Source organism: Dendrobates tinctorius, unplaced genomic scaffold (genome assembly GCF_039654945.1).
Source record: "Dendrobates tinctorius isolate UK_male_01 unplaced genomic scaffold, ASM3965494v1 ptg000004l, whole genome shotgun sequence".
Taxonomy (NCBI): Eukaryota; Metazoa; Chordata; class Amphibia; order Anura; family Dendrobatidae; genus Dendrobates; species Dendrobates tinctorius.
Genome location: NW_027361672.1, coordinates 10,513,167 through 10,536,966, shown reverse-complemented (window position 1 = coordinate 10,536,966; position 23,800 = coordinate 10,513,167). Strand labels below are relative to the sequence as shown.

Below are 23,800 nucleotides of genomic sequence, written 5' to 3'. Positions count from 1 at the left end.
TTGCCGAGAATGGGACCCCCACCAATGCAATATTCCCCATCCAAAAGGCCAGAAAAACTCTTCAACCTTTGTGGGTTGTGTCTCTTATTAATGGACAATTAAAATGATGTGCCCCCTAATTGTCCCCTAAAATCTGCGATATTTTGTTCATCTCAGCGTGGGCTTTCAGTTATTCTTCAGTGGATCGCACGGCATGGGTAAAATCTGTTCTGAAATATGGGATAGGCTGTACATTTTTTTTTTTTTTCAGTCGTTACATTTTAAATCTTCTGAGACCCCAATACAATTTATCCTCTTTATTTTGGTCTGACTTTATTTTGCTGAAATGTTGACCTTTCAGTTACTTTCTGGGTAAACGGTCACTTTTACTAATATTGAAGCTTTTTAGTAAGTGGACTAGAATTTTTATTTCTTTGACTGCCACGAACACTAAACCATGGAGAAGTCCTAGTCCAAAGACCGCTGTATAGGTAATAACGTGATATCGCTACATTGAAAAAAGTGGGCTTTTCTATATGCAGCCATTGTATGACGGACGATCTGGTATGAGACTAGAGCTACTAGGGGAGCTTGATCCACCACCCTGCACGTACTAGGGTGGGCACAGCTGCAGGAATCGGAGGAGACATTTGAAGCATGTCTCCCATTTTACTGACGACGTGCATGCATGATCTAAACTAATTTGGAAATTAATGAGAAACTGAGTATAATCTGCATTCAATTATTTTTACAGTCCGGCACCTGTTCAGTTTAATAAACCACAACAAATAGATCATGATGGACTAAGGGAACTGCCCACCTTTGCAAACAATTTTTCCTCAGTGTATCTAAACTTTAAAATCAAGCAATTTTGCAAAAAAAAAAAAAAAAATTCTCCTTTCCTGTTGACTTATGTCTGTAGCCAGTATGCAGATCTATGCATCACCATGGTAACTGACAACAAGCGAACCCCTGTATAGTCTAACCAAGCAGCCTCAGTGCACATTAGGCCAACATTGGCTGGCTTAGCCTACAGTCTGATGTGTAAAGGGGTCTCCTGACTGTCCCCTGACAGATGATGTCAGGGGGACATAAGGATTCAGAATGTTTGTTTGATTTAGAACTCATTCCTCCAGAGTTGTGTGGCAGCGACTCTCTCATAGAAAACACAAGTGCTCCCATTTATGGAACAATGGGTGCACATATCTGCCAGCTGAGTGATCGGCCTAACCATCTTTCATCTGACATCTTATTTATTGTGTATGGAGCCCGCTTCAACTTTCCTCTATATCTGTATGTTGTTAGCCAACAAAAGTTCTATTAGAGAATAGATAAAAGGAGCAAGTAGATCGATCGATTGATCTATGGAATGTGACTACATGATCAGACTGCTCAGGGTTTGTTTGTAGTCTGTTACCGTGGAGACGCATAGAAACTCTTGAAACAAATAATAATAATAATAATAATAATAATCTTTATTTATATAGCGCAGCGCTTTACAGTTTAACAGTTTCAAAACACAAGTAACAACATTAACAATACAATAAATAAAGCAACATAAGACGAAATAAGATGACCCTGCTCGTGAGAGCTTACATTCTACAATGAGGTGGGGGAGATACAGAGTACAGGTGTGTATTTACAATGATGTATTTACAATGATGGTCCAGCCATCTTGAAGGAGTGAAAGATGGATGGAGATAGCGAATGGGCTACACATGCACCCTTACACATTGAATGACTTTGATTAGTGAACGTGATAAGCCGCTCTGAACAAATGTGTTTTGAGGGAGCGCCTAAAACTGTGCAAATTGTGGTTAGTCCTAATTTCTTGGGGTGGAGCATTCCAGAGGATAGGAGCAGCACGGGAGAAGTCTTGGAGTCGGGAGTGAGAGGTACGGATTAGTGCAGAGGTTAGTCGAAAGTCGTTTGCAGAGCGCAGCGATCGGCTAGGCTGATAGACAGAAATGAGGGAGGAGATGTAGGGGGGTGCCGCACCGTGGAGAGCTTTGTGGGTGAGAACAAGTACTTTGAAGTGGATCCTATAATGAATGGGCAGCCAGTGTAATGACTGACGAAGAGCGGACATGTCCGAGTACCGATTAGCCAGATGGACAACCCTGGCTGCTGCATTAAGTATGGACTGGAGAGGGGATAGTCGAGTGACGGGGAGGCCAATTAATAGAGTGTTGCAGTAATCCAGCCGGGAGTGGATCAATGCTACCGTGAGGGTTTTTGTCGTTTCCATGGTGAGAAAAGGGCGGATTCTAGATATGTTCTTTAGGTGTAAGCGGCAAGAGTGAGCAAGAGATTGTATATGGGATGTGAAGGAGAGATTGGTGTCAAACACACCCAGACAGCCCGCCTGCGGCCGGGGTGTTATTGTGGTGCCACTCATGGAGAGGGAAATGTCAGATTTAGGGAGGTTAGTAGATGGCGGGAGCAGAAGAAGTTCAGTTTTGGAGAGGTTGAGTTTCAGATAGAGAGTGGACATGATATTGGAGACTGCGGACAGACAGTCACTGGCATTCTGTAGTACAGCAGGGGTAAGGTCGGGGGAAGACGTGTATACTTGTGTGTCATCAGCATAAAGATGGTACTGAAAGCCAAATCTGCTGATGGTCTGTCCAATTGGGGCTGAGTAGAGAGAGAAGAGAAGGGGGCCAAGGACTGAGCCCTGAGGTACCCCGACAGCAAGAGGAAGAGGAGGTGAAGTGGAGCCAGAGAACAAAACACTGAAGGAGCGGTCAGAGAGATAGGAAGAGAACCAGGAGAGAGCATTGTCCTTAATGCCTAGTGACTGGAGCCTAGAGAGTAGGAGATGGTGGTCAACAGTATCGAAAGCTGCAGATAGGTCAAGAAGAATGAGCAGAGAGTGGTGACCATTACGTTTTGCTGTCAGGAGGTCATTGGTCACTTTGATGAGTGCAGACAAAGTCCTTTAGTAAAGTCATTAAACTCTTAAAAGAATTGTAGGCAGAATTTCCATCTGTCAACCATCTCTATTACAGACACTTAAGTAGTATAAAGCCTCTGATTAAATCTATGCTCACAGTAATGCGGTATAACTAGAATTACTCCGTGTAACAAAGGTTCACTTGTCACCTTTCTTATAGTCGTGGCTGAGGAAGTGCTTTAAAGTTCTGAGCCTTCCTCTGGCGTTGTGCAAATAGCTGAGCACAACCTCACTGTTAATAAGTAGTTTATTTGCATGGAGATGTTTACAATCATTTTATAACTTTTTTTTGTGTAATTTGTATGGAACCAGGGGTGGACTGGTTCCCTGTACAAGAGCAGAATAGTCACCACTTTGTGTCCAGCAAACAATTCGTTATAGAGCAACCCCTTTCCTTTTCCTACTGCTCAAGTAATTGTAACATATGCAATTCTTATGCTCTGTTTCCTACATGCAATTTAATAGCAGAAAACTCCTTAAAGGGGTTGTCCAGGACTTACGTATTGAAGACCTGTTCTTTATCTAGGCCCTCAATGTCAGAACGATGGGGGTCTAACACCCGGCTCACCCACTGATCAGCTGTTTGCAGCGCTATCTGCAGCAATGTGTGCACAGAATACAGAACCGGAAGATCACAATCTGCGCACTGTGTAGTGGTCGTTCTCAGGCGCTGCAGTTGAGCTCCTACTGAAGCAAGTGAGAGCTAGGCGGAAATACTCGAAATTGCTGCTGTTTTGTCTCTGTACATTTTGTACATCTGGCCACAGTTGAAGCGCAAAGAGATGATCGGTGGACGTTCATAGACTATGTATCCTACGTGATCATTATATAAGTCCTGGACAACTCCTTTAATGGCCAACATATAGCATTTGTATGGTGGCCATTCTGGGAACTTCTTCTTAAATGCCACCTTTTCAGAGGAAGAAGGCTGCGCACTGCTTTGTAGTGTTGGTGCTTTGACACCTTCCTCTAAAGTGTTTACTAGAGGGATGTGGCTCCCTTTCTCAGCCCAGTGTCTCCCTGCAACCTGTTTATGGTGGGTGCAGTCAGGACTGGCCCAATGGGTAACAGGGCAATCCCCCGGTGGGCCTCTGTGCAGATCTGAGCCTCCAACTCCCCTATATGGGTAGTACTTGGCATAATTCACATGATTCACTCTGTACAGAAAAAAGCTGCATCTCATCATTCACTAACCCAACTACCCAGTTTATTACGATATAGAGATATAGGTAAATTTGTGAATGAGGGTAGTGTAATATTTGTATCCAGGTGAAAAGTGGGCCCCCGCAAAGTCAGTATTACTGGTGGGCCCTTACCACCCCAACCCGACACTGGGTGCAACGCTTCACTGTGGTAGTCACAATGTTTGCCTATAAAGATCTATCAGTGGCATGGCCCAATGCACTGTCAGTGTAACAGAGACAATAATGCCTTGAAATACAATGTATACAAGCACTGAAATGATTGCCGATTCAAGTTTCTTAGGTAAATGAAAAAAAAATGTATCTGTTTGGCAATGCAACAGATCTGCTACTTTTGGGTCATAAACATGTAAAGAGAAAGCCAATATGTGTCCTGATGCTTTTGTAAGGTTAAAGGGAACCTGTCTCCTCCAAAAATGCGTTAGTGGTAATCCGCCGGAAAATAGCACTTATCTCATGTTTGGCAGGCTTACTGAAACGGCGAATCCAGGGAGAAAAGTTGTATTCTCCCTGCAGCCGCTCGCTCGCTCCCAGTCATTGAAGTGGTGCAGGTGAGCATGCTATAAGCACTCTCCCTTCACTATGACTGACATCCTGCTTTGTGTACATCCACTGCAGTGCAGACGGTCAGTCAAGATGCCAGGGATTGATTGCAGCGGTCACTGAGTAGCGTGCGGTGACTGCCAACTCCCTGCACTGCCTCAATGACTGGAAGTGCAGGGAGAATATACTGTATCTCCTCATTTTCTCCCTGTAGCCGCTCTTCCATTAAGCCTGCCAGACATCATCATAAATGCTATTACCATTATATCTGCAGGTAAATGGCACTTTTTGGAAGTGAAAGGTTCCCTTTAAATGTCCAGATGCAAACATGTCCAAACTAGCATGACTGCTATTAACGAAACATGTAATATCATGGCTAATGGACCACTGTATCTTAGGACCGATATTTTCTTTGTGTATGATCAGTATCAGACCTTAGCTAGCTGTATATGACTTTTACTTTCATACTATCTAGCACATGCTAATATAAGACTGGCTTATATGTCAAATTTCTTGAATACTTTCTTATTCTCTTTCAGTTACTTACATATTGGAGAAAACAAGAAAAAGCCAGTAGACCCACTGAGCCAGGTAATGTCCTATTAGTTCAGTGCATGAGCGCCTTGCAACATGATGGTGAACAATTGTGATCTTTTAGATTTTATACAATTATTGTGTTGTTAGACAACAATACCCAAAATATGTTAACTCATTTTTACGTGGTCCTCCCACAATGAGGTATTATTTTTTTCGCTTATCCATATCTTGGCAACCCCCTGCTGTTCTTCTGATTCCTTCTCAGAACGTTCACCTTATGCGTCCAGTGATGGGGAGGAGAAGACACTTCCAGTGTTGTGATTCTTACTGGCCGACCTCCATGATCGCCGGAGTCACTCTCCACCCATACACAACAGAATCCGGACAGTCTTGACTGAGCTACTGAGCATATGCGTCCACCAGAAGTGGACATCAATGTGGACATTGTGAGATTGAATCACAAGAATACCAGGAGGTGCCATAACAATATCTTTTGTAAAATTGTGTGTGATCTACAGGGGGAAGATAACATTTGTTAAGAGAGCAACCCTTTAAAAGGACAGTGGCTTCACCTAATATTGTAGTGTTGAGGGTAGAGGTTCCTGATCCCCCGTTATGCATGCACACTTTGAGTGTGTTTTCCATAGGGAGAAGAGAATAAACTGCTGCCACACTTCTCTCGTGGTGATATGTTTTCTCTCACATCAAAGGATCAGGCATGTTGAAATACAACAAAACGTGAAAATGTGCAAAGTCAAAAACTCATGGTGAGAACTTAACCTTAGTGTAATAGTCTTCTGGTATGGCTGAAATCTGCAGGTTCATTTGGCAATAATTTAATGGCTATGTTAATTTTCAGGCATGGATGTTACTCATTACTAATTAAACAAAGCACTCCATTGTTGGTGGGAAATTGTGAAAAACATAGGGTATGTTTCCACGTTAAGGAAGCGCTGCAGAGAGGACACAGCTCCGCCCAAAGCTCTGCCCCCTGTTGTACACGCGGTGATCCCGGATGTGTTCATTGAACACAGGCGGAATCACCGCATCCTATTCATAGACTGTGTTATTTATCTTGCGGAGACTGAGTGTCTCCACAAGCGAAATAGACATACTGCGGTCTATAAAGAAGCACCACATGTCCAGTTACGCAGGTCTGCCACCTGCGTGTTTGCACGCATAGTGGAGATAGGATTTCATAAAATCCCCTCCACTCTGCTGTAACATCTGGATGCTGCGGATTGGACTCTGCAGCTGCACACAGCGTCCAATCCGCAGCGTTTCCTGAATGGGGAAATATACCCTAACAGGTTTGATTAAAGAGGGACATGGATGGAGAGCGGGGCTGTGGAGGGATAGAGTGGGACGGCGTGTGGAGAGCGGGTTTGCAGAGGGAAACTGCGGGACGCGGGTGTAGAGCGGAGCTGCGAGGGAGAGCGCGGGACATGGATGGAGAGCGGGGCTGCGGAGGGATCGAGCGGGGCGGCGTGTGGAGAGCGGGGCTGTGGAGGGAGAGGCGGGGCTGTGGAGGGAGAGAGCAGGGCTGCAGAGGGATAGAACGGGGTGGCACATGTAGAGCCGGGTGGCGGGTGGAGAGCGGGGCTGTGTAAGGAGAGAGCTTGATGGTGGGTGAAGTGGGGCTGTTAAGGGAGAAAGCGGGACCCACAGTTAGTTACTATGCCCGGACAACGCCGGGCTCTGCAGCTAGTAGAATATATAGGTAATGCTGTAGAAAGCATGAAATTTTGCTTTTGTAAATTAAATATTTACAGATTATGCCCCATTTAAAACCTGCACATTTGAAGGTCAGTATGGCGCCTACTAGTGATAGCTGTTATGATTGAGTCACCGTAGGAGGCAAAAACAGAAATGCAAGCTAAGTCCAGAAAACCAGAGAGGTTGGCAGCTATCGCATTGCAGACCCCTGAACCTATCAACACAACTAGCAGTAGCCGTGGGGGGTTCCTACGATGCCCTAGACCCCTCGATCACAGCCGGAGGACTAGATAGCCTAAAGACAGAAAGGGAAATCTAAACTGCCCCAGAGCAGACCCCAAAGCAAAAGGCAGCCCCCCACATATAATGACGGTGAAGCAAGAAGAAAGAACACAACACAGACAGAAAGATAGACTGAGCAAAGACGGGGCCCAAGCTAACTAGGTAGGAAAGGACAGGAAGGCTGCTGTCTGCAATCCGTGAAAAACCCTATGAAAATAAGAGCCAACAGACTGACAGTGAAAAAGGCCCTGAAGACGCTAGGCTTCAAAAAGACTATATCAGTACTCAGGAATATTCTGAAGACAGAGCAACAGGCAAAAGGAGATTCAGCTCACCCCAGCAGGGAATGGCAGAATCCAGAAAAGCAAGGCAAACAAAAAACAAAACACAAATGCAAAAAGGCAAAGCAGAAAACGTAGCTTTAGAGGAGCAGGAATCAGACTGGTGTCCTAGAAGTCCACAGAGAAATCACCCGCAGGGCAGAAGGGCGTCTGCAGCCTTATATCCAGTCAGTGACTCCACTCAGCCAGTCATCATCATTAGGCTCAGGTGCCTGATAATCAGGCTCATTACCTTCCTTTACCAGAATAGGGAGTTCACCAGACCTCAGTGACGAAGGGGAAAATGAACTCACAACAGTACCTCCCCCTTGAGGAGGGGTCACCGAACCCTCAACCACGCCACCAGGGCGATCAGGGTGAGCCCGATGAAAGGCACACACCAATCTTTTGGCATGAATATCAGAGGCAGAGACCCAGGAATTATCCTCCTGACCATAACCCTTCCACTTAACCAAATACTGGAGTCTCCGTCTAGCCAGACGGGAATCCAGTATTTTCTCTACCTCATATTCCATGTTACCTTCAACCAATACAGGGTCCGGAGGTGCCACCCCAGGAACAACTGGTTCAACAAACCTCTTCAACAAGGACTTATGGAACACATTATGGATTTTAAATGTTACAGGAAGAGCCAAACGAAAAGAGACCGGATTAATAATCTCCAAAATCTTGTAAGGTCCAATAAATCTAGGCTTAAACTTAGGAGAAGCCACCTTCATAGCAATATTTTTTGATGATAACCACACCATATCACCAATCTTAAACTGGGGACCAATGGTCCTATGTCGATTGGAAAACCGCTGGGCCTTTTCCTGGGAGAGAGATAACTTATCCACCACTTGGTCCCAGATCTGGTGCATTCTCTCCACCACAGTGTCAACACCTGGGCAGGCAGAAGGCTCCACCTACCCTGAAGAAAATCGAGGATGAAACCCAAAGTTACAAAAAAAAGGTGACATCAAAGTGGCAGAACTAGCTCTATTATTTAAAGCAAATTCGGCCAAGGGCAAAAATGAAACCCAATCATCCTGATCAGCGGAAATAAAACATCTCAAATACGACCCCAAGGTCTGGTTTGTTCTCTCTGTCTGCCCATTGGTCTGAGGGTGAAAAGCAGAGGAGAAGGACAACTGAATTCCCAGCTTGGAACAGAAAGTCCTCCAAAATCTAGACACAAACTGAACTCCTCTGTCAGATACAATGTTCTCAGGAATCCCGTGCAAGCGAACCACCTGTTGCAAAAACAGGGGCACCAACTCAGAGGAAGACGGCAACTTAGGGAGTGGTACAAGATGAACCATCTTAGAGAACCTATCACAAATCACCCAAATAACAGTCATTCTTTGAGAGACCGGCATATCAGAGATGAAATCCATTGAAATATGGGTCCATGGCCTCCTGGGGACCGGCAAAGGCATCAACAGCCCACTAGAGCGAGAACAAGATTTAGACCGGGAGCAAGTCCCACAGGACTGCACAAAATTCCTGACATCATGAGACAAGGTGGGCCACCAAAAAGAGCGACTCACCAGATCTCTAGTACCAAAAATACCTGGATGACCAGCCAATGCAGAGCAATGGACTTCAGACATCACTCTCTTCTTCCACTGGTCCGGAACATACAACTTCCCTCTGGGACAACGCTCAGGTTTGTACTCCTGGAACTCTTGCAGAGCAAGTCTCAAATCAGGCGAGATGGCAGAAAGAACTACCCCTTCGCCTAAGATGGTAGCAGGCTTGGTCACCACAGGAGAATCGGCAAAGAAGCTCCTAGAGAGGGCGTCTGCCTTGACATTCTTAGTTCCAGGAAGAAAAGAGACCACAAAATCAAAACGTGTAAAAAAACAAGGCCCACCTAGCCTGTCTAGGGTTCAAGCGTTTAGCCGACTCTAGATAAATCAAATTCTTGTGGTCAGTGAGGACCACAACTTGATGTTTAGCTCCCTCCAACCAATGTCTCCACTCCTCAAATGCCCATTTCATGGCCAACAGTTCCCGATTCCCCACATCATAGTTACGTTCAGATGGAGAGAACTTTCGGGAAAAGAAAGCACTGGGATTCATTTTAGATGTTATAGGATCCTTTTGTGACAAAACAGCTCCTGCACCAATCTCAGAAGCATCCACCTCTACCTGGAACGGGAGTGAGATATCAGGTTGCCGCAAAACCGGGGCGGAGGTAAATCTTCGCTTCAGCTCCTGAAAGGAAGCAACAGCCTCCGGAGACCAATTCAACACATCAGCACCCTTCTTAGTCAGATCAGTCAATGGCTTGGCAATACTAGAAAATTAGCAAAACCCAAAAACTTCTGGAGGGCCTTCAAAGAAGTGGGCTGAACCCAATCATAAATGGCCTGCACCTTGGCCGGATCCATTTCAATAGTTGACAGAGACAAAATAAATCCCAAAATTGAAATCCTCTGTACTCCAAAAAGGCATTTCGATCCTTTGACATACAGGGAATTCTCCCTCAAGATCCGGAACACAGTCCGAATATGTTCCACATGAGAATCCCAATCCTTGGAGAAGATCAAAATATCATCCAGATAGATAATCAAAAATTTATCGACAAAGTCTCGGAAAATATCGTTCATGAAGCACTGGAAGACAGAAGGGGCATTAGTGAGCCCAAAAGGCATCACCAGGTACTCAAAATGTCCCTCCGGAGTATTAAACGCCATCTTCCATTCATCCCCCTGCTTAATGCGGATAAGATTATACGCCCCCCTGAGGTCAAGCTTGGTAAACCAGCAAGCACCTCTAACTCTAGAGAATAGATCCGAAATCAGGGGTAACGGATACTGATATTTAATAGTAATTTTGTTGAGGGCACGATAATCAATACAAGGCCTTAAAGAACCATCCTTTTTGGCCACAAAAAAAAAAACGGCACCTAAGGGTGAAGAGGATGGTCTAATATGACCCTTCTCCAACGCCTCCTTAATATAGGACCGCATAGCCTCGTGCTCGGGTACAGATAAATTGAAGAGCCGGCCCTTGGGAAATTTACACCCCGGGCTCAGTTCAATTGCACAGTCATAACTCCTATGAGGAGGCAAGGACGCAGACTCATTCTCACTAAATACATCATAAAAGTCCGCCAAATAGTCAGGAACATCATGCGACTGAGGAGAGGTGGAAAAAAACGGAGCCTCACTAAAGGCACACCGACAACCCCAACTCACCACAGACACAGATTTCCAATCCAAAACTGGATTATGAATTTGCAACCAGGGAAACCCCAGAACAACGGCATCATGCAGACCATGCAACACCAAAAATCTGCAATTTTCTTGATGGTCTGGCGCGACCCGCATGACCACCTGGGTCCAAAACTGAGGTTTATTTTTCGCCAAAGGAGTAGCATCAATCCCCCTCAAAGGGATTGGCGTCTGCAGAGGTGTCATCGGAAATCCACAACGTTTAGCAAAATCCAAGTCCATTAGGTTTAGCGCTGCTCCCGAATCCACAAAAGCCTTGGCGGAAAATGTGGACAGGGAGCAGATCAGAGTAATTGCCAGAAGAAGCTTAGGTTGAACACCACCAACAGAAAACGTGTGTGCAAAGCGTTTCTCTCGTTTAGGACAAACAGAAATAATATGCGAGGCATCTCCACAGAAAAAGCACTTATTACGCCTTCTGAACTCCTGATGTTGCGCCTTAGACAAAACTCTATCACATTGCATAGGTTCAGACGTCTGTTCAACCGGTGGCAACACCTCTCGTGCAATCCTGCGTTCACGTAAACGCCGATCAACCTGAATGGCTAATGACATAGAATCGTCCAGACCAGAGGGAACAGGAAATCCCACCATAGTATCTTTTACAGCTTCTGACAAACCCTTCCGAAAGAGAGCTGCCAAGGCATTATCATTCCAGGTAGTAAGGACCGCCCACTTTCGGAACTTTTGACAGTACATCTCTGCAGAAACTCGACCCTGGTTCAATGCCAACAGGGTCTTTTCAGCCTGATCAACAGCATTAGGTTCGTCATACAACAACCCCAAGGCTTGAAAGAATGCGTTCACATTAGTCAGAATAGGATCATCTGGTTTCAAAGAAAACGCCCAATCCTGGGGATCGCCACGCAGCAAAGAGATGACAATTTTAACCTTCTGCGCGGAGTTCCCTGACGAGTTAGGCTTCAAGGCAAAAAATAATATACAATTATTTTTGAAACTCAAAAATTTAGATCGATCCCCAAAAAATACATCAGGTATAGGGATGTTTGGTTCAACAGCATGTGAATGAGCAAGGTAGGCGGAAATTCCTCGCACTTCCGCAGCGAGCTGCTCCACACGATCAGACAATTGTTTTATCTCCATTGAGAGAAAAAAAAATTCCCCCTACGGCCTCAGAGATATAGAGGAAAGAATATACACACTCTTTTTTTTTTTTTTTAAACACAATTCTTTCCTGCTATTGAGTACCCTAGGATCTGCGGTATGGCGGGTGATTCTGTTATGATTGAGTCACCGTAGGAGGCAAAAACAGAAATGCAAGCTAAGTCCAGAAAACCAGAGAGGTTGGCAGCTATCGGATTGCAGACCCCTGAACCTATCAACACAACTAGCAGTAGCCGTGGGGGGTTCCTACGATGCCCTTGACCCCTCGATCACAGCCGGAGGACTAAATAGCCTAAAGACAGAAAGGGAAATCTAAACTGCCCCAGAGCAGACCCCAAAGCAAAAGGCAGCCCCCCACATATAATGACGGTGAAGCAAGAAGAAAGAACACAACACAGACAGAAAGATAGACTGAGCAAAGACGGGGCCCAAGCTAACTACATAGGAAAGGACAGGAAGGCTGCTGTCTGCAATCCGTGAAAAACCCTATGAAAATAAGAGCCAACAGACTGACAGTGAAAAAGGCCCTGAAGACGCTAGGCTTCAAAAAGACTATGTCAGTACTCAGGAATATTCTGAAGACAGAGCAACAGGCAAAAGGAGATTCAGAGCTCACCCCAGCAGGGAATGGCAGAATCCAGAAAAGCAAGGCAAACAAAAAACAAAACACAAATGCAAAAAGGCAAAGCAGAAAACTTAGCTTTAGAGGAGCAGGAATCAGACTGGTGTCCTAGAAGTCCACAGAGAAATCACCCGCAGGGCAGAAGGGCGTCTGCAGCCTTATATCCAGTCAGTGACTCCACTCAGCCAGTCATCATCATTAGGCTCAGGTGCCTGATAATCAGGCTCATTACCTTCCTTTACCAGAATAGGGAGTTCACCAGACCTCAGTGACGAAGGGGAAAATGAACTCACAACAGATAGCATTGCTAGTATCTATGTCCGTCCATCTAGCCCCATCTAGAGTCCGAATATGCGCAGTTCCCTTGCCATTCATGTTGAATCCCTTCTGGTGTCTAAGGCCAGGTTCACATAGTGTTAATGCAGTCCGTTCAACGCATAGCATTGACGGGCTGCGTTAACGCTACTGCCTAATAATGATCGCGTTATGCGATCCCGCTAGTGCAGATGCTCCATTTGCGCTAGTGGGTCGCCCTCCCAGGGCTGTGGGGTACTCGGTACCAGGCCGGTGTCAGGGGAATGTGTCACAGCAGCGGTGACCCGGTCCGTGGCTCTGGGCGCCCAAGTAATGGGGGAATGTAAATGGTGTAATGTAGTTAATGGAATAGTTTGTGACGCCACCTGTGGTGTTCAGCAAGTAGGATGTTAGGCCGACGCTGCATGCAGATCCTCTGGGGCTGGTGGTGTGTTGCAGCCTAGATGGTGTAGCTCCCCACAGGTGAAGCTGTAGCCCCAGGGCAGCGTGGATGCAATGGAAGAGGAGAGGTGCAGGCAGTGTGGAGAATGGTACCCAGCTATAGCGGTGCTGAATGTGTTAGCGCACAAATGAATGGAGGACACCGGGGCTTGTAGTTCCAAAGCTTTACTCACAGTCCGTTGTACACACACACAGGTGCCTGCCTCCGGGCCGTGTCCTCCGGGTCAGAGACTCAATCAGCCTCCGGGCAAGTTAAGATTCTCCACTCCAACACTCTGCCAGCATGTACCTTTCTGAACGACTCCTCTATAGCGCCTTAAAGTGTGAAGATCTCCTAGTACTGAGTTACACTGGAGTTCCTCCTGTCAGATGTTCTCAAGAACTCTACTTGTATGGCAGACAGCTGTAGCCTGCTTCGGGGACTCCCTTCTCCTGAGTCCCGGCTCTCTATCCAATTGCTGTTGTGCCCCAAGTCTTAGATGGGAGTAGTGCATTTACAGCCAACTACTCCACCGGTGTCTGCTGCAGAACCATAAGTGTCCATACAACCTCGGCGACCGGGCCCCGGCCTTGCGCTGAGAACCTATAGGCAGGGTTCCTCCTCTAACCCACGTCCTCTCTGTTCTCGCTACTCCTTCGTTCCGTACTTGTCTTTCTTTCTTATGGAAGCTTAGATTTCAGTTCTACGTCTTTCTCCTTCTTTTCCTTTCCCGTGCCAGCAGGCTCAGATAACTGAGGCAGCTGCAGCACTCCTTCCTCCATCCCTTCTTCCAGGGATCCTCACTCCTGTCTGAGTGACTTCCTACCTGACTGACCTTCTGTCAGACTGACCTATCCTCCTACGCTTTCCCACTCTTTTATGTATCTTAACTCCACCCACCTCCCAGCACGTCCAGTGTTCCTAGCAGGAAACCACCAAAGGTGCTCTGCTACCCTCTGAGCAAGGAGCCGCAATGTGGTTGTGCAGAACTACCCTGTTGTGTGAGGTGCGAGTGTTGGAGTGTGGAAAGGAGTTCCCACCTTACCCGGATGGTGGGGCACTACACCTTAGGAGAAGGTGCAGTACCTCTGTGGCGACTGAGCCTCAGGGGCGCCACACTAGCAGTGATGGACCCTCGGATGCTGCAGACCACGTTCGAGGGTCCGTCACAGAATGACGGCACATCGCTAACGCATGCCGATTATGACATGCGTTAGCAATGCGCTCGTCTATAGCCGTGTATGGGTGCGTTAATGCCGCTGTGTAACGGATGCTTTAAACGCACCCCGTAAACGCAATATGAACCCAGCCTTAGGCTGGGGACTTCTCCTAGCCCTTCCGTGCAGTTAATGAGCGAAGTGAATATTCATAAGCGGTATGGGGGCCAGGCTAGGTACAGGAAGTCAACACACCGGCACAGGACGATACCTCTCTCAGGGACATATATAACATTAGTAAACAACATTACGTCAAATCTGTCCCATAAACCTGCTCAGCCAGTAAATAGTGATTGCAGACATTGGATTACAATATATATGAGTGCAATACAGTGTAAGAGGAGTCCTATACCTCCATTCATGATGAAGGAATCTAGATCACCTGATCAATCATATAGTGAGTTTTACTCATATAACATCTACTGTTATTTGTCCGTGGATGAAGAAAGCAATAATTCTGAAGACCCTTCCTTAGACCCTGAAAAGGAAATAAAGGATAAAATCATTAAATTTGTATGAAAAAGTACTAGTGAATAGACCGATGCCTCATTTTATGCAAAAGACATACTACAGAATAAGCAGAGGAAGTATACTTATGTACTCTTTATGATTCTTTATCCCCCCCCTTATTCCCTTTCCCCTTTTCCCTATTTTCTTTAGCCTATTAATATGGTACATATATCCTTTTGTGTGTAATGTATAACATCCCCTTCTAAAAAAAATCTCAATAAAAATAATTTGACAGAGAAGGTAAAGCACGTTCTGGTGGCTTTACTGATTCACCTGCCCCTCTCCTCCCACAGGCCAGTGTCCCCACCTCTTCCACCACAGCTCCGCCATTGATCTTCTCTACTCCCGCAACTTCTGCCCCTCTACCTTACTTGACACTGCTTTCCCCCTGGCTAGCAGAATTCGTGAAGCAGGTAGCAAGTGCTTTGTCTTCTCAGCCTCTGCAGAGAGCAACACTTGTGATGAGTTTGTCATTTCATTTGATTCTTCCGGCACAGGAAAGGGCAGAGATGACAAAGCTCATTAATTACACTGACCGCGTCATCATTTCCGCATCTGTCTATGCAGAGGGCAGCAAGGAGATAACAAACTCATCACAACTGTTGCTCTCTGCACTGTCAGCAGTGATTGAGGAGGCAAAGCACTTACTGACTGCTCCACTGATTCTGTTCCCAGCCTCTCCTGCCACCGCTCCTAAGCTCTCCATCCATGGCTCCCTGCTCCTTGTATGTCCTTCCACTACTCCTCTGCTCCCTGCCTCCTCTCTCACAATTCTGTGACTTGCTGGGAGTGCTTTCCCAAAATTAAAAAAATGACCACTTTTTTTTAATCCCAACTAGTAATGAGCTTGGGTACGCTCGTAACTCGATCGAGTATCACGGGTGCGCTGGAGTCCTCGCCCCAGCACACGTTGCGGATTACCCTGCGGATTTTTCTGCGCAGATTTTGCTAAATCCGCAGGTAAAATGACCTGCGTTTTACCTGCAGATTTAGTGCAGATTTACTGTGGATTTTCTGCAGTTTTTGTGCGGATTTCGCCTGCGTTTTTATACCTGCGGTTTTCTGTAATGGAGCAGGTGAAAAATGCTGCAGATTCCGCACAAAGAATTGACATGCTGCGGATTCAAATCCGCAGCAAATCTGCACAGAAAAATCAGCAGCATGTGCACAGCGTTTTTCATTTTACATAGACTTTAATGGTACTGTACACCGCAGGAGAATCTGCTGCGGATCCGCATGGCCAAATCCGCTTCGGATCCGCTGCAGAATCCGCAACATGTGCACACACCCTTAGGCTGTGTGCACACGCTGCGGATTTTGCTGCGGTTCCGCAGCGGTTTTGGCTGCTGCGGACCCGCAGCAGTTTCTGCTGCGGTGTACAGTACAATGATTCCCTATGGGAATCAAAAACCGCAGTGCAGACGGTGCGGAATTTTCCGCGCGGATTATCTGCGGTTTTCAATCCGCAGAAAGAATTGACATGTCAATTCTTTCTGCGGATTCTCCTGCGGTTTGCCATCTCCTCCATTGAGGAGATGAAAAACCGCAGGGCAAAACCGCAGAGCAATCCGCAGGTAAAACCGCAGGTCTTTTGACCTGCGGTTTCACCTGCGGATTGTGCAAAATCCGCGCGGATGAATCCGCACCTTTTCCGCAGCGTGTGCACACAGCCTTAGGGTACATTCCCCTAATCGGTGTTTGTTTAGGCTTTCACGCAGCTGAATTTGTGCATGAATCCCTCACCTCAGATCACTTACATTTTTGCTTGTTTTGTTGTATGCTTTTTTTGCTGCATTTTTGACGCATGCGTTTTGCCTCTCTTTGGTATGTTAAAATAGTTGTGCAAAGATATAGATAGATAGAAATAGCCTAGCTAAATAGATATCCATAAGATATATAACTAGTGCCATGCCTGTATAGTTTACTGTAATTGTATTGACCTAATAAATAATTGAAAGAGGCGACGTGGGGTACCCCTCCTATTTTATTAACCAGCCAAGGTAAAGCAGACATTTGCAGGCTTACATTATCAGACTGGGAAGGTCCATGGTTATTGGACCCTTCCCATCCTAAAAAAACCCAGCCCACAGCCACCCCAGAAGTGTTGCATTACATTTGATGTGCAAATTCTGATGCTTTGCCCGGCTCTTGGGGCGATGACAATCAGGGTAATGGTAGTTGGGGTTGATGACAGCTGTAATTTGCCAAAAAATCACATCTGCCATTAACCCCTGGGATTGGTACTGGGATTGGTGCCTGTCAGACACCTCTATTATTAACCCGGTAATAAAAAAAACACAGGAAAAAACACTTTATTTGAATAAAGACTTCCCCATACTATCCCTCGTTCACCAATTTATGAAAAGAAGAAATCCCATTCAGGTCTGCAGTAATTCAACGAATCCGAAGTAGTCCAGAAAAGTCCTGAAAAACATAAAAAGACAGAAATAAACAAAAGAGGCTATCCCTCGTTCACCAATTTATTACCCAAAATGTTGCTGTAGCAGGTCTGATGTAATCCACGTTCCTCAAATCTGTCTCCGGCGTCTATGAATAGCAGAAAAGTGACCGCTTTTCACAGGCGCTGCGGAGTAATGTCAATGCTATTCATTGTCGCTTGCTCCTGCTTTGCTCAGGTTCACAACGCGATGAAGGCACACACACACATTATATACAGTCATGGCCAAAAGTGTTGGCACCCTTGAAAATGTTCTAGAAAATGAAATATTTCTCCCAGAAAACCATTCCAATTACACATGTTTATTTTCTTTGTATGCATTAGAACAACACAAAAAAATAGAGTAGAAAAGGCAAATTGGACGTAATTTCACACAAACCCCCAAAAGTGGTCCAGACCCTCAACTTAATATTTGGTTCCATGCCCTTTGGAATAAATACGGTAACTGCAATCAATCACTTCCTTTAACCATTAACAAGCTTCTTACACTTCTCAACTGGAATTTTGGATCATTCTTCTTTTGTAAACATCTCCATGTGTCTTATTTGAAGGGTGTCTTCTCACAACTGCAATTTTAAGATCGCTTCATAGGTGTTCAATAGGATTTAGATCCCGACTCATTACTGGCTGCTTCAGAACTCTTCAGCGCTTTATTTCTATCCATTTCTGGGTGCTTCTTGAAGTATTTTTGGGGTCATTGTCCAGCTGGATGACCCATGACCTAGAACGCAAACCCAGCTGTCTGACACTGGGTACTACATTGCGACCCAAAATCCTTTGGTAATCTTCAGATTTCATGATGCCTTGCACACAGTCAAGGCACCCAGTGCCTGAGGCAGCAAAACAACCCTAAACATCTTTGAACCTCTTCCGTAATTGACTGTGTTCTTTTATTTCTAGGACTCATTCCATTTTCGTTAAACAGTAGAATGATATGCTTTACCAAATAGCTCTATCTTGGTCTCATCTCAGCAGCAAGCATGGCGGAGGAGTTGGTTTTCTCCTATCAGATAATTGCTCCTTGACCCACATCCCACTGCTACCCTCTGTTACCCTCCCTTCCTTTGAGGTGCACTCTGTGCGCATCTACCCCCCCACTAACCCCCAACTGGCTGTCATTTACCACCCCCCCAGGGCCAGCCACCACCTTCTTCAACCATTTCACCATTTTGCTACTTAATTTCCTCTCCTATGACATTCCCACTATCATCATGTATGACTTTAACATCCCCATTGAGACTTCCCTCTCAGCTGCCACTGAATTTCTTCCTTTGGCCTCGCTCAATCGCCTTCTGCAGCCACTCACAAAGATGGCCACACACTGGACCTCATCTTCACCCGCCTCTGCTCCCTATCTAACCTTTCTAACTCACCTCTACCTCTTTCTGACCACAACCTGCTTACACCTGCACACCCTCTCAGAAATCTTAAACACCTCGATCTACACTCACTCTCTGAATCCCTCCTCCCTCTTACAGACATAACTTACCTACACAATGCGGATGCCGCTGCCGCTTTATGTAACACCACAATATCTGTAGCTCTGGAATCGGTTGCCCGTCTCACACATACCAAAGCTCGCAAAATCAACAGACAACACTGGCACAGCAGCCTGACCAAAGAACTGAGGTGGGCTTCCAGGGTTGCTGAGCGGAGATGGAAAAGATCACACGCCAACGAGCACTTCATCGCATTCAAACAGTCCCTCACGCTTTCAAGGCCACACTCGCTACAGCAAAACAAACGTACTTCTCATCTCTCATACCCTCCCTGTCTCACAACCCTAAACAGCTATTTAACAACTTCAATTCTCTCCTCCGTTCCCCTGCACCTCCTCCCTCTCCACTGATCTTAGCTAAAGACTTTGCATCATTCTTCAAGCAGAAGATTGATAACATCAGAGAAAGCTTTGGCCTACAACCCCTCTTCCTAACTACTCAGCCCTCCTCCTCCTAAACCAGCTTCTTCACCATTACAGAAGACCAACTTCCGGCCTTACTCTTGAGATCACATCTCACCACCTGTGCACTTGACCGGATCCCATCCCACTTCATCCCAAACCTCACCACAGTCTTCATCCCAACCCTAACCCATCTCTTCAACCTATCACTAACAACTGGTGTATTCTCGTCATGCTTCAAACAAGCCTCAATCACACACATCCTCAAAAAGCTTTCTCTTGACCCATCCTCTGTATCTAGCTATCGCCTCATATCACTTCTCCTCTTTGCCTCAAAACTACTGGAACAACATCCTCCAATAAATTATTAAAATAGAATTTATGCTATTTTGTCATTTTCTTGTGTATTGTCTTCCCTTTTTAAAGATTTTTAGACATGGTTCAATTAAATTTCTATTTTAATAATTTATTGGAGGATTTTTTCTCTTTGGTTTTCTCTGTTCTCACAGTCCTCCGTGTTCAATTTTGGGGCATTTTTTGTGCTTTCTACTGGAACAACATGTCCATGTCAATCTGTCCTCCCACCTCTCTTCTTGCTCCCTCTTTGACCTCTTACAATCTGGCTTCTGACTGCATCACTCCACTGAAACTGCCCTAACTAAAGTCACCAATGACCTACTGACTGCCAAAGCCAAGCGACACTACTCTGTTCTCCTCCTCCTTGACCTGTCCTCTGCCTTTGACACAGTGAACCACACCCTATTATTACAGACCCTCTCATCTCTTGGCATCACAGACTTGGCCTTATCTTGGATCGCATTATACCTAACAGACCGGACATTCAGTGTCTCCCACTCACACGCCACCTCCTCACCTCACCCTCTATCTGTCGGAGTCCCGCAAGGTTCAGTCCTAGGGCCCCTGCTCTTCTCCATTTACACCTTAAGCCTGGGACAGCTCATAGAATCTCATGGCTTGCAGTATCACCTCTATGCCGATGACACACAGATCTACGTCTCTGGACCAGATATCACCTCCCTACTAACCAAAATCCCACAATGTCTGTCTGCTATTTCATCCTTCTTCTCCTCTAGATTTCTAAAGCTTAACATGGACAAAACAGAATTCATCATCTTTCCCCCATCTCACTTGACTCCCCCAACAGACCTATCCATTAAAGTAAATGGCTGCTCATTCTCCCCAGTCCCAAAAACTCACTCCATCGGGGTAATCCTTGACTCTGATCTCTCCTTCAAACCACATATCCAAACCCTTTCCACTTCTTGCTGACTTCAAATCAAAAATATTTCCTGGATCCGGATATTCCGCAACCTCGAATCTGCAACCTCCTGCTCTGTGGCCTCCCCACTTAACACTCTCGCGCCCCTCCAATCTATCCTAAACTCTGCTGCCCGACTAATCCACCTGTCCCCCCCGCTATTCCCCTGCCCCCTCCCTGTCAATCCCTGCACTGGCTCCCCATTACCCAAATACTACAGTTCAAAACCCTAACCGTGGCATACAAAGCCATCCAAAACCTGAGTCCTCCATACATCTGTGACCTCGTCTCCTGGTACTTACCTGCACGCAACCTCCGATCCTCACAAGATCTCCTTCTCTACTCCGCTCTTATCTCCTCTTCTCACAATCACATACAAGATTTCTCTCGCGCACCCCCCCTACTCTGGAACTCTCTAACGCAACATATCAGACTCTCACCTACCATGTAAACCTTCAAAAGGAACCTGAAGACCCACTTTTTCCGACAAGTCTACAACCTGCAGTAACCACCGATCCACCAAACCACTGCACGACCTGCTCTGCCCTCGCCTTTTCTATCCTCACCCATCCCCTGTAGATTGTGAGCACTCACGGGCAGGGTCCTCTCTCCTCCTGTACCAGTCGTGGCTTGTATTGTTCATGATTATTGTCCTTGTTTTTATTATGTCCTCACATGTAAAGCACCATGGAATAAATGGTGTAATAATCTGTTTCATAAGTATTTTGGCTTGTTCACACACATTGTGGATCTTGAGCCTGTAGGACAGCTTGAATTTATTTGCAACTTGATTGGGGCTGCTTATCCATCATCAAGAATGTCCTGTGTTGCAATCTTTCATCATAATTTCTCTCCTGTCCACAGCCAGGGAGATTAGGTACAGTGCAATGGGTTGTAATTTTCTTGATTATATTGCGCACCGCTGACAAAGGAACATCAAGATCTCTGGAGATGGACTTGTAAACTTGAGATTTTTGATATTTTTCAACAATTTTGGTTCTCAAGTCCTCAGACAGTTCTCTTCTCCTCTTTCTGTTCTCTATTCTTAGTGTGGCAAACTCAGACACACAATGCAAATATTGAGTCAACTTCTCACATTTTTGAAAAGGAGTGGATGGAACTTACCACGCTTGTAAGATTGGAGTCCATGGGAGGGTCCCATGTCTCCATCTGCACAGCAATAACCGAAGGAAAAAAGGAGGGAGAGTGGCACTTCCAATGGCTTAATAAAATAAGGATTTATTTGACAAGCTGTAAAAAAGACATACAGGGTTAAAAAAAGTATGCGGTTCTGGTGTCTAGGACGCCCTTAATCAGAGTAGGATCCCATCTTACCACTGGGAGTTTTTCCTCATTCTTCAAGGCAAAACAGCTCCATTTTCTTCAAGTTAGATAGTTTCATCTGGTGAACAGCAATCTTTAAAATCTAAACACAGATTTTCAATTGGACTAAGGTCTGAGATTTGCCAAAGCTACTCCAACCATTTACACTTTTCAATTAAATCATTCGAGTGTTGCTTTAGCAATATACTTTGGGTCATTGTCTTGTTGGAAGGTAAACCTCAGTCCCTGTCTCATTTCACTGACAGACTGAAACAGGTCTTGCTAAAGAATATCCCTGTATTTTGCACTTTTCATCTTCCCCTTGACTCGGACCATTTTCCCTGTCCCTGCTGCCGAATAACATCCCCACAGCATGATGCTGCCACCACCATTTGTTCTTGGGGTGTTTAGATGTGTTGTTTGAGACTAAGTGTTGGTGGTCAAAAAGTTAAATTTGGTCTCATCTGACCACAGCACCTTCCTCAATACATTTGGGGTGTCCCCAGCATGTCTTTTGGCAAACTCAAAATGAGCCTTACAATTTTTGTATGTAAGTAAAGGCTTTTTTTTCTGCCCACTCCTTCATAAAGGCCAACTCTATGGAGAGTACGGGTTATTGTGGTCATATGGACAGATATTCCAGTCTCTGCTTGGGAACTCTGCAGCTCCTTCAGGGTTACATTTGGTCTCTATGCTGTCTCGCTGATTAATACCCTATTTGTCCGGGTTGAGAGTTTTGGTGGGCGGCTGTCTCTTGATAGGTTTGTTGTTGATACCATGTTCTTTCCATTTGATTATAATGGATTTGATGGTGCTTTGGAGGATCCAAAGCATGGGCAACAAACAAGGAGAATTGGAACTACTAACACAGGAAAAGAAATATGATGTCATTGGAATCACTGAAACTTGGTGGGACAATACACATGATTGGAATACAAGACTAGAAGGATACAACTTATTTGCAAGAAACAGACTTGATAAACGAGGAGGAGGTGTTGCATTGTATGTTAGAAACGCGTATATCTGCATAGAGATTGAAGCTTCAGAGACATGGAGTTCTGTGGAAACTGTTTGGGTAAGAATACAAGGACAGAACAATGGAAAGGACACCATTGTAGGCATTTACTACAGGCCGCCTGTGCAAGCTGAAGATATGGATGAACTCTTTATTCATCAAATGGCCAAGTTCTCCAAAAAATATGACATAGTTGTCATGGGAGATTTCAACTATCCAGACATTTGTTGGGAATCTCTCTCAGGCAAAACTATCATGTCAAGGAAATTCTTATCCTCTCTTGCTGACAACTTTATCTTCCAAAAGGTAGGGGAGAAAACAAGGGGAACTGCTACCTTGGATCTAATCCTTATAAACAGGGAGGAAATGGTTGAGGAGGTAAAAGTGGCTGGGACCCTAGGAGGTAGCGACCATGCTATTTTAGAATTTTGGATAACTAGAGGAGGAAGACCTGTGAAGACTCAGACGTCAAGGTTAGATTTCAGAAAGGCAGATTTTAAGGAATTCAGAAAGAGAATTGGAGGGATCCAATGGCTGGATATCCTTAAAGACGAAAATGTCCAGGAAGGATGGGAAATCTTGAAAAATGAAATTCTCAAAGCACAATTGTTAACAATTCCGAAAAGAGGGAAGAATAGGAAGCATTTAAGGAAGCCAGGATGGATGAACACAGAACGCACATGCTAAATAGGAAGAAAAATTGTTTATAAAATGGAAAGAGGGAGGCATATCTAAAGAAGAATATAATGCTGTCTGCAGAACCTGCAGGGCACAAATCAGATTACTAAAGCTGACAATGAATTGAGGCTTGCAAGAGATGTCAAAAGCAATAATAAAG

The 23,800-nt window shown here is 45.3% G+C and overlaps 1 protein-coding gene across 3 annotated transcripts in view; it reads left to right on the top strand.

Annotated features, from left to right (window-relative positions):
• The window catches only part of DCDC2 (doublecortin domain containing 2), a 249,578-nt gene that overhangs the window by 10,650 nt on the left and 215,128 nt on the right, over positions 1-23,800 (top strand). For all 3 annotated transcript variants that reach the window (XM_073566123.1, XM_073566121.1, XM_073566122.1), the window contains exon 2: positions 5,220-5,271. In XM_073566123.1, the coding sequence (XP_073422224.1) occupies positions 5,220-5,271 (52 nt within the window). The remainder of the gene's footprint in view (positions 1-5,219; positions 5,272-23,800) is intronic.